The sequence below is a fragment of the Lissotriton helveticus genome, chromosome 6, assembly GCF_964261635.1.
Source record: "Lissotriton helveticus chromosome 6, aLisHel1.1, whole genome shotgun sequence".
Classification (NCBI taxonomy): Eukaryota; Metazoa; Chordata; class Amphibia; order Caudata; family Salamandridae; genus Lissotriton; species Lissotriton helveticus.
Window position 1 is genome coordinate 1,876,847,166 of NC_136067.1, and position 15,928 is coordinate 1,876,863,093.

Consider the following 15,928-nt stretch of genomic DNA (forward strand, 5'->3'; position numbering starts at 1 on the left):
GAGGACACCCACCCACAGAGGGTAGAACCATTTTCCTCATAACATCCTCTGACCCCGTCACAATGTCAGTCCCCAAAGCTACTACTTGTCACTATGATTCTGCATATATGACTTTTCTTCTAATTATTTTTTGTATGTAAATATAGTCAACAACAACCTGTACCAATCCTGAAAGGTTTAAAACCCAATAAAAAGGTTTAATAATAATAACATACTGCCACAATGTTATGATTTACAAAAGTCCATCTGATTTACCAGCCTAGGCCTCATGCAGGAATGTGGGCTATCCTGCAGGCCTCCAAATAAAATCACGGCTGCCCAAAAGTTCCTAAGATTTCAGAAACTATAACAGAAGAGACTTAACATCTTCTCCATTCAACAGCGGCGGAAGCCAGAGCACTTGCATTCTCGAAACTCTCAGCAATTCTATGTGCTGAATGTCTCTCAGCAGGTGCACCAGTTGTGTATTCCTTAAAAGTCTCATGCTGACACAATTTTCTCTGTGGTTCTGGGTTTTGGTCTCCGGTGCCATACTCTCACCTTGAGTCATATTTGCAATCCTCGAGGCCTTGTCGTTCGACTGCTGTTCCATATATGCTGTTATATGGTCTATATTTCCAGTAGTTGCAGCGAGATCTTTCAAGATGGGCAGTAGAAGTGCTAATCCCTGGGCCATGTTGGCCTCCAGAGATATGTGTCTAGCTACATAACTCCAGACTGATCATGAGTTCCAGGTTGTTTGGGGCAAAATAAACTTCTGCTTTTATTTATGGCATTTACTGCTCCCTTGCAAGTATGTTTTTCCTTTGATTTCCTTTGATCTGCCTCCTGACGTATAAAACAGCCACGCAAGCAGCTCTTTGCCAGAAAACACTACTATACACAATTATCACAAATTGTAATCACACACCAGAGGTGGCAACAGGAGACTCTATCTGAACTCTACTCTCATCTGCTGCACCGCTTTTCAATCAATCAATCAATCAATCAATACATTTATAGAGCGCACTACTCACCCGTAGGGTCTCAAGGCGCTAGGAGGGGGGGGGTGCCGTTACTGCTCGAACAGCCAGGTCTTGAGCTTCTTCCTGAAGGAGAGGTGGTCTTGGGTCAGGCGCAGGTCGGTCGGGAGGGAGTTCCAGGTCTTGGCGGCCAGGTAGGAGAAGGACCTTCCTCCTGTTGTCGCTCTTCGGATGCGGGGGACGGCGGCGAGGGCGAGGCTGGTTGATCTGAGGTGGCGCTTGGGAGCGTAGAAGTTGATTCGGTTGTTGAGGTAGCTCGGGCCTTGGTCGTGTAGGGCTTTGTGTGCGTGGGTGAGAAGACGGAAGGTGATTCTTTTGTTGACGGGGAGCCAGTGCAGGTCTCTCAGATGTCCGGAGATGTGGCTGTTTCGTGGGATGTCGAGGACGAGTCTGGCTGAGGCGTTCTGGATCCGCTGGAGTCTCTTCTGGAGCTTGGCGGTGGTTCCGGCGTAGAGGGCGTTGCCGTAGTCCAGTCGGCTGGTGACGAGGGCCTGGGTGACAGTCTTCCTGGTCTCGGTGGGGATCCACCAGAAGATCTTAAACCTCTAGCGGTCCCAGCCGCCAGACTAGGGGGCTGCATAAGAAAAACTGTGCAGTGTAGGTTCACTGTAAAGACTACTGCAGACAAAAGCACAATGGATTCTCTCTCTCTGTATTACAGCCAGGGCCATCACACTTCTCAGGCTTGCATCTCGTGCATCATTGGTCCCATCATGGATTGCCATGGACTGCACCAATATCCCAGATGTCAGCTTTGATCAACACGAGGACACCCCAGCTTACATTGCACAATATTTCTTGCATAAGGGGAGCAAGGGGCGGGCGACGACAATCCCTGCTCTCCACAATGGACACAGAATATTCTCTTTCGACTCCGATGTACAAATCCTCTTCCCATGAGCTTACACAAGCCCCGAAGTTTCTGGACCCAGCCACGGGAAGAGAGCCACATCAGAGCTGCTTTATTTTCCCTGGAAATATTTTCCAGATTTTGACTTGTGCGCAGGAAGCTATTTTCTATAGTCCCACGTTTTTGGGATTGTAGATGAGTATTCAGTTCAACAGCAACTAATTAGAGATGGAAATCACATTTAAGATGACCTACATTTAGAAGCGAATGTAAATATATACAACACAATAAAACTCTACTTACCCCTCATCAACATTCAAAGAGCCACTCCAGCCCACGTCATAGTGCATTTCCTCCTTGCCCTTCTTGCTTGTTTTCCATTTTGCTGGATTTGAAAACAGAGAATATTCTACTAAGGTAACAAATAATGCAAAAAAGAGGTTTGTTGCCCTCTTACGGAAAACATTTCCAACTCAAATGTCTACATCGTGCGTACCGTAACGAGGTGTAATATGAGGATATTTCTGATTTTTTATTTTTTTTATAAGACAGTAACAGCTAACCACAGGCTAAACCAATCATACAACCAACCACATTTGACTTTCTCCAAAAACAGAAAGCACACATTGCAGTGCATAACTTTGATGACCCCCGAGATCTTTCTGCCTACATTGAACTTTCAGTGCTTCTACTTTTCATCCAGTGCAGATTTACAATCCTTACTAAATTTTTGATACATTTTCTATAAGTAATTCAACACGAAGGTTACTGCAAATCATCTATTTGCACAACTGCGATACTGGCAGAGGAACGCTACCTCTTCTTTCGTAAAACGTAAATGTAGGTTCATAGAGGACTATCTACGACAGAGTCACACGGATGCAAAGGTGTGTGGTCTTCAAGGATGGGTCTCGGCCACCCAGGAGATGTAGGGTCCTGCTTACCAGGAATAGGATCCTGCTGCAGAGGTCACATGACTTTTACAGGAGTGTGCCTAGAAACCTGCGCCTAGCACCGCTTTCCATGCGTGTTCCTGGGAACGTCTGTCATATTAGTGTCAATCTGAGAGAGAAGGTTTATAACTCACTTTGTGACCCGGGTCTTTAATTTCTAATCCCAATTTTGCGTCCATACCTCTTATCACCATGCCCCTCATTTCTTCTACCTACAAACACTTCGAGCCCTTTGAATCAGAACAGGTGCATTAGTATGAAGACGTTTTATGGTGAGGAGGCACAGCTGTACGTACGGATGTTAACATCTGTGCATCCACTGGCAGGTCCTTTATGTGGCATTGTCTAGGCAGCACACTGCGGTTCTACATATGGACAAAAGGCACCGCCAGCACATTCTCTCTGAATGGGTCTTCAAAAGATGTTTATTTCAACAGCTTCAGTTGAAAAGTTCAGCATCAGGGTAGATCAAGTCGCCCTTTTCCACAGAAGTCCTCTTCAGTATCACCTTATGAAAGGTGAGCTTCAACTCCCTCAGCAAAAGGATTTTACTTGACTGGTGATTTGTTCAGAGATTTACTTCTATTAGTCACACTACTGATAGAACCCTCATGATCCAAATAACATTTCCCATATTTGACTACAACTAAAATGTGCAGATAGCTGCAGTAGTTAACTGAGATAGCTGCTATGCCTTAATACGACATTTTGCCAAGTTGTATGCACATGTATTAGCAAGTTCGCACGTTAATATATTAAACAAACACCTAATATTAAAGTGGTTGTTTCGTATGTCTGAAAATACCTGTTATTGTCATACATACACGCTGGACAGCTTCAACTGATTAACACATCTGACTTTTTGAGTCAGACCTACATGCAGCCTAGTTCATGGATTTATTTCAAGTGATGCATTCTAGACTAAACTAAACTGAACAGCACGAAAGGCACGTCTCATCTGAAATACAGTGCGGGGTTTACCCCACCCACTTATAAATGGACAGAATGTCAGCTGACTGCGCAAAAAGCAAATAAGGTAACCTCCACAGATAGGCACTGGGCAGGTTGCCTTCAAGCACGTGTGGTTTAACAGATTAGAAATAGCACCTAAGGCTTGTGAAGAGAGGATCTTCCCAAGGGAATACACGTTTCCACTAACCCAGTTGCAGATTGAATGTATTTATTTCTCTGTTCGTGTATTTATTTCCAGAGTTTTGTATCACGCCATCTTAATTATTGCTTAGGGAGCCCTCGCTGGAAAAGAATAAAGCTGCTGGAAAGAATTATGCGAACAGTTTGTTCCTTTGTTGCCTCAGATGGCTGAGGTACCCAATCAGTCCGCTACCGGCAGGTCAACACTCGGTAAGCTGTTTTCCAAAACTATGGCATCTAATATAGGTCACTTTCACTTTAGACGGCTAAGGTGGGTTTCCCCCAAAACCCATTCTGACCCCAGCACGTCCAAGCATAGTTGTTTTGGTTAACAGCATATCTAAGAAAGAGCTCTTGAGAGCGGGCAGTATGAGCATCGTGCTGCGTGGGAGTAAGCGTAGGTAATGCATAAAGTGCATCACATTCTGCGATGCATTCACGATTGACACGGAAACACCATGACAGTGGTGGCCTCCTAATCTCACAAATGACATGCCGGTTCTTGTAACCAGAACACATGCATCTGCCTGGATTTACTAGCAATCCTTCAAATTTCCCTGAACTTTGAAAAAGGCAGTTGTCTTCTGCACTCCCAATCCTTAGCTATCAATTCCACTCCTAAAATCCATTACCACCACCTTTTGCTATCTAGTGTGGCTGAGCCCAACTCCTTGAGGGCTTATTTCCAAAAGCTTCTGCCACCTCTTGGCAGACAGAGGCCGGATGCCGGTGCGGCTTGAACTCGTAATTACTCCCAACCTCCCACACCTCCACTCCAATGGCTCGGTTGGGTGGTCCTAAAACATCAAAGTTTTGTGTCTGAAGTCCTCTCACATATTGAACTCTGCCAAACCAACACTCCTCACTGAACAGCCTCACTGCACCTCTACCAGGGGTTCTGCCAGTGCTTGAGAGACAGAATTGAGAGGCTGAAGAAGGCCCCATTGCCCTGGTACAATGTTGGAAAACAGCATGTGATACATCAGTCCATAGACCGCTCTCAGTTATGTCCACAAAACATCCATGCACCTGTAAACATGTTTCCTGAAATACAGACTACAACCCGCGCTGTTAACTGTTTGTACATGATCCCCTATTATGCCGTTCACGCAGTGAACCATCAAGCAAGAGTCCACCATTAAATATCACTGTCTGCTAGAGTGAGTAGTTGGGATATAGTTGATGATGCATGAGCCTATCTTCCTAACTGCTGTAATGATAGGCAGAAATAGTCATTTAACGTCAAATCAAAAGGAAGAGTTGAGGAATGCACCAGTGGGAAACTGCAAATAAGATCGAGCAAGATCTCTAACGCGTATCAAAGGGAATAATATCACTCAGAAAATACCAGTTGAAAGTGCACAGATCTGATGTCATCAGATGCAGCTTTCCAAAAGGAAGCAACAATACTGAGGCAGTAGGACTCTGTAGCCTGAAGTTTGAGATCATTAAACGGAAATATACAGTTTGGCCTTAAAATTAAAGCAATACAAATAATAGCACATAAAAAACAACCAGAATTTTGAGTAGTCCAAAAAACAGAAATATAAGAAAAGAGTTGGTATGTTGTATATTTGTTTTTTCACATATCAGCCAATCTTCTATCCCCTACATCAAACAATAAAACCCTGCATTTCTCACCCACAGATGATGCTGAGACTTGAACAGAGAAAGTTATCACTTGCTAATGGTCATGGAGGCTGTGTTGATGTGTATGGGACAACCATCTTTATTACAATATAGGTATTAACACAGATATAACCACATTAAACCCACACTTGTACCTAAATCATTTTACTCAGTGGAGCACATTCGTACTAGTCCCTAAATCTGCTGCAATAAACTGCAGTGTAACTAATGGTTTTCTATGTCAGTAGCTGCAAACCAGACAACCCCTGAAATGCTGCTCACTGACTGTGTTAGGGAGTAAATACACAGTGTGTTATTGAGAGAGGGAAGTCAATTAGTTGCAATTAATTTTGAGAAAAAGTACTTTTAGGCAATAGATACCTGACTATACTGTAACTATTGGACATATCCTGGTCTAAAAATTTAACAATTAATACTTACGCACTAAAAACACTGCTTTCTGCTCTAGAGCGATTACCATAAGATCATTAGTCGGTGAAAGCGATACAACACAATCCTGAAGCCAGCCATTGGCAGCAGCCTTTGACGCTGGTTCTTCTTCCTATGTAGAGGACACAAATACAAATGTAGTTCTTATATATCTGATTTTCAATATTTTTATTCTAACCGTTACTTTAGCAGTATTACATTTTCAAAACAAAATCAATGCTATAAAACGCAGACTGTAAATTATTAAGCACAAGAAATTAACATGGTACAAAGAAATGCATAAACAGCATCACATGAACAACGCAGACGTATTTTAGTGGAAAATAATCATTTTTAGGTAGTCATTTGACTGAACTGCAGAAACTGCACAACATGCTGATCTCGACTCATGGCAATTAATATCTGCTGCTAGTTGCAGGTGGCGTATACAAAAAGAAGAGCCTCACCTGCTGAATTTCACCATTTTATAAGGTACAACACACCTGAATCTCAATGGCGACCGGCACGGATCGAGGGTGGTGGCACGGGGGGAGAAGGAGGTGTAAAAAAAAGAAGAGACCGCCTGGTAGGAACATTACATTTCCACAGGGCGTCCGATTTCCTTTTAATTAGGCAGGATCTACCTTACCATGAAACTTATTGAGCTTAGGACTGAGCCTGACCTATTTTAGATCACCTTACACGTGCACTACATCACACACTGCCCCCTTACCCACACGCACCCAACGGCTTCTCCAAAAAAAAGATCTCCGACAAAGAGCCCCGGAAACAGTGAGCCCGTCGAGCATTGCAGCGCCAGCCCGACAAGGAGCAAGGCCAGATGATGAAGCATGACCTCTCGGGGTGTGCGAGGGCAACATGACAAAAGTTTTGTCTTTTCCCCGTCCCCTTCCTTCCATCCCTTAGGAACTGCACTCCCTTTGTCTTATAACCTCTCAAAAAGAGCAATAATGCTTGCATTTTTCATTGCAGCAGACATCATTCCACACATCTTCCTCCCAGTGGTGCCAATCTTTTTGCTTCCTCTGCATGATGGTTTATTGGTTTCTGGGACAGAGACATGCCTTCTTCTGACCAAAGTCGCTATTACTGAATCAGAATTCTGACCGGATTTTATTAACTCTAGGCCATGCTGAAGTGATTTGCATTTTTTCAGCAGGCATGGAGAGTCAGTCTTCAATGTGGCCAGGTTGTGAAACATTTCCTCTGCAATTTAAAGAAACCTTGAAACAGGGGGAAGAAGAGGTCTTAGTTTAGTCTTCAATTATAAAGTACCCATGATGATGGAAACTGCAGACTGCAGTTTCTGCAAAGAGATATTAATTTTTCAAAGCACTTCCGTCTAGCAAGTTGTGGGCGGTGGTGATGTCGTCCACTGGTAATACTCTTCAGGGAAAAACTGCAGGACACATTGCATTGTACAAAGAGTTAATGTCGTCACCTTCAGACTGAGACCAGGATGAGACACCAAAGACTTTGTGCATTTCAAGAGTTTGTGGGAAGAAGCTTTCCCCATGACCTGGCGGCACATGCGTTGGAGTGCCTGTAGCCTCTTTGTATTCCCATCATTTTTCTAACAGGAGATATTGAAGTTGGACAAGAGACCATGCTTGGTAGTGAGGCAGGTTTAACAGTTCCAGTGAAACCAGCAGTAGGCCCTTTGCAGGGATGATAAAGCATGGAGGGCCCATTGCCTGTGAAAGAGTCATTCTCAGCAGCTTAATAGGTGTTGGAGACCTAGACAACAACCAGAATGTGAACTTCAATCTTGGCGACGGCATGAAGGGGTGCAACTGAGATTCCAGTATCGGGAACTGCTGAAGTGACAAATGAAATGTTTGTATGGATGGAAATGGAGGCTTCATCATGCGAGGGCAACTCTTCTCTATCTATAGAGACATAGTCGTCCATTTTCCTGGGGTGTCTTGAAGCAGCGGATTTGGAAGATCTGCAATGGTGTTGGTGGGTTGCCGTTGAGCTAGCCTTTGTCATAGAGGAAATTGTGATGCCAACATGGTGGCCTTTGACGTCAATGTTGTGACTTTACAACCTGGAAGAGAATGTTGGCTCAAAGTTCTTTCATTTTGAGGTTTTGCGCAGCTACTTCTCCACTGGGTTTTCTTGGCCCTAAAAAGCAGAGATCTAAGACAGCACAAATAGAGATCAGGCACTTAATAATTATGGGGCAGATCCAGGTTTTCAAACCTTCTTGAATCTCAAGGAAAATCAAGTTCCAATAGGTGATATCCTTTATCCTAAATGTTCTCCTGCTACATTTTTTGTAACTGAAACTAGGAACTTCGAAAGTAGGTTTGTTCGAGGATCTGAGACAGGAGCATAGATGATAACTTTTTTTTAGGAATTTGGTGGCTATGCCGTGGCAGATTTTGTATAATATGCAGGACATTTTTATTGGTAACTAGTGAAGTTTAAGAAGATGACTGGATATGGAGTCAAACTTTTTGAGATTGAAGACTGATCGTATTAAGGGGTTTTAAATCTTCTAGAGAAGTCAATCGATTTAGATGGGAGGCTAGCATAAACAGCATTGATACAGTCTACATGTGAGTACACAAATACAATATTAGCCCTGAACCACCACTATCCTCCAGCATTCCAAAATTGCCAATTACTGAGACAATGACTGGTTCTGTACCATAGCATGGATAGAACCCTGCCTAAATAAGTTGGAGTTTGAAGAAAATTATATTGGTCCCCATGTTCCAGTATCTGTTTAGTGACAGTCTTCGCCGGTAATATGGTAATATAGGGCAGTGAAGATATAGTCCTACAATTGTCAGGATCATGAGGGACAAATGGTCATTTTTAGGTCTCGCACCTGCGACGCATCACAAAGCGATGTCGGGGCGAGACCTATAGTCGGTGAGTCTGGTTTCAAGGAGACAGGAGATGGGCACTAGCAGCATGCCGGAATCAGATCAGGTCGCGCGCACGTTCACATCTCCTGTCTCCCTTGAAAGCCTCCAACACACACTGCCACACCCACCTGCTTTCGCTTCGCACACGCACACACACACACACGAGCGCACACATACAGAGACACACACCACACACACCTCCGCCGCCGCACACAGACACACACGAGCGCACACAGAGAGACACACGCACGCACACACACATGCACGCACACACATGCACGCACACACACACACACACACGAGCGCACAAATACAGAGACACACACCACGCCACCCCCAGTACAACTAAGCCCCACTCATCGCATTGGCACCACTCTGGACTTCTGCAGCCTCTCCCTCGGGCATGGGAGCCCTGCGTCACCACTGCTCCTATGGGCCAGCCACTCCGTGGGCGCGGGCTTCAGAAGACAGAAGTCCCGCCCCACGACAGGCGTTCCTCTAGATGTGATGTTGTGCGTGTGTGCTGTTCCCGTTTCTTTAGAGGCGACGAACATCCCTGGGGCTCAGGTAAGATAGTCATTCCCCAGTATAATAGCTGTAGATAGGGGTACAACGTGTGGGTGTTTAATTAGCACGATTGTTTTCAGCTGATCCTCGTTAATTGGTTCAACTTACGAGGATCGCCTGAAAACACAAGCACTTGTTTTCATTTGTCATTAAGTATTCTCGCGCCACTGCATCCACTTGGTTTTTTTTTAATCAGCACTTGCTGTCCCCTTATACCTCACACTCATCCCAGTGTCCATTATCCCACACTCTCCCACCTTCTTCCCTTGTGTTTCTTTACTCTTGCCTGAATGCTGATTGGCACTTGAGTGCATGATTGCTGTTGGGGGGGATGGGGATGCATATGCACCAAGATGCACAACTGCGTTGCCCAATAGAAATTAGATTGTCTGTGTCAATTCATTGACTGTGATACGACGCATTCCAGAATTGGTGCTGGTCTGTACAGCACGTCCAGTGAGCTTCTTTTATCAACATCAGGCGTTCGATAAAAGGCATACCAATAATTTAGGGAAGAGATATGGCTGCTAATCTCAGTATGGCCAATGTAACAGAGCTTTAACCGGTGTCCCCAATTGACAACATTGGGCAATCCTGGGCAAAGAACAAATCCATATATTTTTCTGGGTCCAGCCTGGATCAGGCTCACCAATAGCTGCCAGCTCTGTGATACGGTTGGACCCCCTAATTTTCTGCACTGGGGCAAATAGTTTTGAGTATCAGTTTGCCATATTCAATATTAGAAGTTCATATAAGATGATTAAACACCTGTATTGAACACTTAATACATTTAAACACATACTTTTATTTGGAGCTGACAACATTGGGCAATCCTGGGCAAAGAACAAATCCACATATTTTTCTGGGTCCAGCCTGGATCAGGCTCAACAATAGCTGCCAGCTCTCTGATGAACACTCGTATGTATTCAGGTGGAGCTGAGCACATCTTACCTCTACTTCCTTTGTGATAAACATTGCAAGAAACACTGATGAATGCTTGCTCCCATGACCCTCTGGCCTCCTCTTAATTCGCCAGTGTAATTAAAGTGCAGTATCGGGGAATTGCGAATTATATGTAAATGCGTAGCATTGTAATTTCACTTTGCAGGATTCACAATAATCGGAGTAAACTGACTCATCCTTTCAGCATTCCGAGGCCGATTAAAGGAGCGCTACTGAGCAGGATAATAGTTTGTTAGCCACTAAACGCCAAGAGAATTGGGTTCTACACAAAACAAAACTTTACCTCTGTGTGGACTTACATTTGTTTCACATACCTTGGAAGTGCCTGGTAGTGCAATAGCACTCCATGGTGAGCCCTGAAAAGTGTCTTAAAACAATAAAGACAATCATTTTTCTTAATGTTTTGTACACATAGTTTGTATTTTTTGCACATTTTCAAATATTTTTTAGAGTTATAGTTTAATGGCTAAACACTAACCTGCAATTAAAAACACAAGTCACTCGGAAATGTTTCTAAGTATTATTCAAGTGAAGATAGGAGTCGAAGGGCTTGGTGTTCTCTTTAGAATTATGTTATTGCTTGTACATAGGTTATAGGTAGAACAAGCCATGTAATTTCGGTCCTTTAAACTTAGACCGCCATGTTTGTATATATTGTATGTGTAGCCTGTGATTATTTTGATAACCAACTCGTGAAAATTGCCCTTAAATAATTAACATTAATTTAATGTAAAAAAATGACACACACAGAAGTGTTGTATAAAACCTAGTCTGCATGTTATTAATATCTACGTAAGCTGTGTCAGACCTGACGTTGAAGCAGCGCATTAAGATTCCGTGTGAGCGCCTCTTGCCGTTTTTAGGTGTCGCATGCACTGCACTTGGAAAACCTCTTGTGAACAAACAAAAAAAGTCTTAAAACAGGCTTAGAGCCTGCCCATTACTTAACATTAATTACCATTGGTTGATTGGATGTCCCTCTCAGTTCCTTGCTTTCTATTGGTCTGAGACGCTTTCTTCTGGGCTTTGAGTCTTCGTCCCTGCCATGGAGCATGGACCAAGTACAGGACAGGGTTCTGTCTGCGGCGAAGTGTCCTTCCACTAGCTGCAGGCTCCTCCAGGTTCACTTTTAAAAAAAACTTTCGGACATACTCATGTCTCTGCAATCCCTCTACTTCACCCGAGCCCTACTCCCACTGTCCGTTCTGTCTTCCCATCCACCTGCCCTCATCCAACTATTGTTCTTTTTCACCAATTCGCTTTCAGGAACGCACTGCCTGCCCTCCTCTCACTGTCTATTTTCTTTAACCCCTTCCTTCCTCCTGCCTCCATTCTTTTTATACCACCCCAGCCCTCCTTCCGTTGTCCATTCTTTAAATTGCTATTGTATTGTTTTAACACCCTCTACTGCCACCGCCTGCTCCACATTATTCGTTCCCCACCAGCCTTGTGTTTCTTGCCAACCCACGCTCTTTTAGACATATTGCACAGCAGTGCAGGCTGCTGTGCAACGTGGCTTAAGGGGGGGTGGGGATCACTATGATGCGGCCAATGCTGGCCCTGTCACCAATTTTTTTATTATTATTATTTACTTTAAGTCAGCACAAACTGCTGTGCAATACGTAAAGAAAAACATTGATAAAGCCATTAAATCTTGCATAGGCGAAACCTTTTGAGTGCGCCACCACATCACTCGGGTACACCACCACATCACTCGGGGGCACCACCACATCACTCGGGGGCACCACCACATCACTCGGGGGCACCACCACATCACTCGGGGGCACGACCACATCACTCGGGGACACGACCACATCACTCGGGGACACGACCACTTCACTCGGGGGCACCACCACTTCACTCGGGGGCACCACCACTTCACTCGGGGGCACCACCACTTCACTCGGGGGCACCACCACTTCACTCGGGGGCACCACCACTTCACTCGGGGGCACCACCACTTCACTCGGGGGCACCACCACATCACTCGGGGACACCACCACATTACTCGGGGACACCACCACATCACTCGGGGACACCACCACATCACTCGGGGACACCACCACATCACTCGGGGACACCACCACATCACTCGGGGACACCACCACATCACTCGGGGACACCACCACATCACTCGGTTACACCACCACATCACTCAGGGACACCACCACATCACTCGGGGACACCACCACATCACTCGGGGACACCACCACATCACTCGGGGACACCACATCACTCTGGAACACCACCACATCACTTGGGGACACCATCACATCACTCGGGGACACCACCACATCACTCGGGGACACCACCACATCACTCGGGGACATCACCACACACCACATCACTCTGGGACACCACCACATCACTCTGGGACACCACCACATCACTCTGGGACACCACCACATCACTCTGGGACACCACCACATCACTCTAATACGCCACTTCATCACTCTAATACACCACCACATCACTCAGCCCAACCACATCATCACTCAGCACCACAACAGCACTGTCCTTGCTTGCTACCAACAAGCATTGCCATAGCCAATAGAACTCGCATTAGGAAAGTGTAAGCTATTGGCTTTGTGAATAACAATGCTATTAATTTATATATTTTCAAAGCCAACACATATTAAAACAAGCATTTGCAATGCAATAGGTCTCGCATTATTAAAGTTTGAGCTATTGGCATTGCTGAATAATGCAACACCAATAGCTCAAACTTTAATAATGTTTTAAAGCTATGATGATTGTTACTGACCTGGCACAGCTCCATATTAAAAAAAAACAGTCTGCAGGAACTTAACCAAGAATGTTTAATCTCTTGATAAGATTTCAGAACTTTCAGTTACAGATACTGTACCAAGGTCTAATCTCATTGCAACTTTGGAAGCACCTTTTTCGGATAGTTAAAAACTTCTTACAAACTGTACGCTCAACATTACTTCATTCAACCCCAAAATAGCAACTCTATATTAAATTGTTGGGATTTTAGCTTTGACTACGTATTGTTACTCAGCGTTTATAAATATATGAAGCCCCTACCTTCAGCTGTTACAAAAGTACTCTACTGCATACTATGGGGAATTCCTTTCATATTCTGGTTCAACTAAATGCCTGTGAAACAAAAATTGTGGCACTCTTATATGAGGCTGCTTGTACAAATCACAATTACAAACTTCTTCCTCTGGAGAAATGCAACCGATTGCTTACAATAATATTGATTTCAGTGAACCTGAAAGTTAGAATTTTATTTGAGTTACACTTCTTCACAGACCATGATTTGTCATGAGAACTAAATAGGCGTACACCAGTAGTGGTCCCTTCTTGAGGTTATCTCATTTCATCATAAACCGGAGAAGCAAGAGACGGGAACCACAATACACCCTTGAGCATTTTCTTTCTTGTTTTAATTTTTTGAATAGCCCTTTTTTAGATTTCTACACTCTCAACTAATTCAATACACAAAAGTAAATCATTTGAAACAACCTGTCCACCAACCACCCATTCCACTCTTCCTCAATCCAGTCGTCTGATCAACTTGTAAGATGCTAACACATTCTATGAAAGAAAAACTAACATTTTCCAAACCACATTTAAAAAAATTTAAATTCTGTGTGAAGGATTGGGATAACATTTTCTATAGCCCAAGCTTCAAGGTGCAACTGGACTCTTGCAGAATAGATCATAACATGGAAATTTGTGTCATGCAAGAGACACACCTGTTTACAAAAGACTGGGGGCAGAGGAGTGATGGGTCTTTCTGAGTGGTTTCCCCAGCAGTAGTGGCATCACACAAGAGCAACAAGCATTGGCAAAGCCAATAGGTTGTGCAATCCGGGTACTATATATGTCTTTTAGAGACAGTGCATGCGTTGTCTAGAGCCAAGACCTAATAATAAGGTATAGTTCATTGCTTACTGCTACTTACTAATAAATTGGTGTCAATTCCCCATTTAAATGCTCAGAGGATCTGTAAAAGAGACGGGTACCAGCCCTGCATTGAAATAAATGAAGCTGAATAGGTCTGAGGGACATGTCTGTAAGAAGGAGAAAGGCAGCTCCCAATTGAAACTAACTAAGCAGGACTGGTCTGTAATGTGGTGGTGGAACGGGGGAGAGCAGCTTCCCTTTGAAATGTAAGGATATAACTGGTCTGTAAAGGGGGAGGTCTGTAGAAGGGGCAGCTTCATTTTGAAATACACTGGGTAGGACAGGTCTGTAAGAAAAAGGGGTCTGTAAGAGGGGTGTGGACAGGACAGGTTCTAACGAGAAACAATGCACTGAAACTGCACTTCTGAGGCTGTAAGCATCCACAGTCCCCCCTGCTGCATGAGCCCTGCGCCATCCTTGCACACACGCGTGTTTCCCTGCTTCTCACGTATACACACTTTGACCCTCTTTCACCAGGTCTCCATAGGCATAGATGGGCAGAGACACTGGTTTGAATTATACCAATAGGCAGCTATGAAACAGATTCTTTGTGTCATTTCATGCAAGTCAGAAGGTGCAGCCCCTCCGCTCGTGCTCCTTCACTCCTTTGGGAGGGTCAGTGCCCTTTCGGAGGGGGGGTAGACATGGGTTAAATATACTTTATAAAAGGCTTCACGAGGAGCAATGATGCCCAAATGCTAATGCACTACCCCTCTATCCTGGTTCCAAAAACGGATTCTCTGAGCTAAGGTGCACCCCAGACACTAGAGCTGCACAAGTGAATATAAAACTATGATATTACAACTCTGAAATCACAAACACACACCATGGTAAGAGAGCAGTGGGGGGTTCCTGTTCGTATAAAGCACACACATCAAAGTGAGGACATTGGGGTGGGGGGCGGAGGCAGGTGGTCAGTAAAGGGATGTCATACTCTGCGGGTCCTTGCACCTTTCTATGGTCCCCATGACCAGACTGTGGGAGGCACCTGCTGTGCCATACCGCTATCCTATGCTGGAAAACAGCTTGGGCAAGAGGGTGCGGACACAGGGAGCATACCAAGCCTTGTGAGGCAGGACAGCCCAAGCTGCGGAGAGAGAAAACGGGAACACCGACCCACACCGGAGAGGGAAGCAGCAGTGCTGCATGGGCTGCTGGGGAGGGAAGAGCCCGACAAGCAGGGGAGGAGAAGGCTTTCGTAGCCTAAGGACAGGGAGCGAGTGGCAGTACCAGGGAAGCCTGCAAGAGGAGGGGAAGGAGAGCGAGCAGGACACAGGACCACCGAGGGAGTCGAGGGCAGGAGGGAGGGGATGAGCAGCAGCACTAGCTGTGCAGGCCGAGGCTGGCAGAGGCAGCCACACTGCGGAAGATGTTTGCAGAGAAATGAAAGTGAGATCAGTAGGGGATGCGGCTTCGGAAGCCTGCAATACGGAGGGAGGAGACACAGGAGAACGGGATACTACAGAATAAACAAGCTAGCAACAAAGCAAACAAATCCCGCCGCCCCCCGTCCCTCACTTACCTACC

At 44.9% G+C, this 15,928-nt stretch overlaps 1 protein-coding gene across 1 annotated transcript in view; it reads right to left on the reverse strand.

Moving 5' to 3' along the window:
* Positions 1 to 15,928, reverse strand: part of RAB3GAP2 (RAB3 GTPase activating non-catalytic protein subunit 2) — a 586,520-nt gene that overhangs the window by 423,284 nt on the left and 147,308 nt on the right. The window contains exons 3-4 of the mRNA XM_078649806.1: positions 6,048 to 6,168; positions 2,176 to 2,257 (exon numbers count right to left, since the gene is read on the reverse strand). Coding sequence (XP_078505932.1) covers positions 2,176 to 2,257; positions 6,048 to 6,168 — 203 coding nt within the window. The remainder of the gene's footprint in view (positions 1 to 2,175; positions 2,258 to 6,047; positions 6,169 to 15,928) is intronic.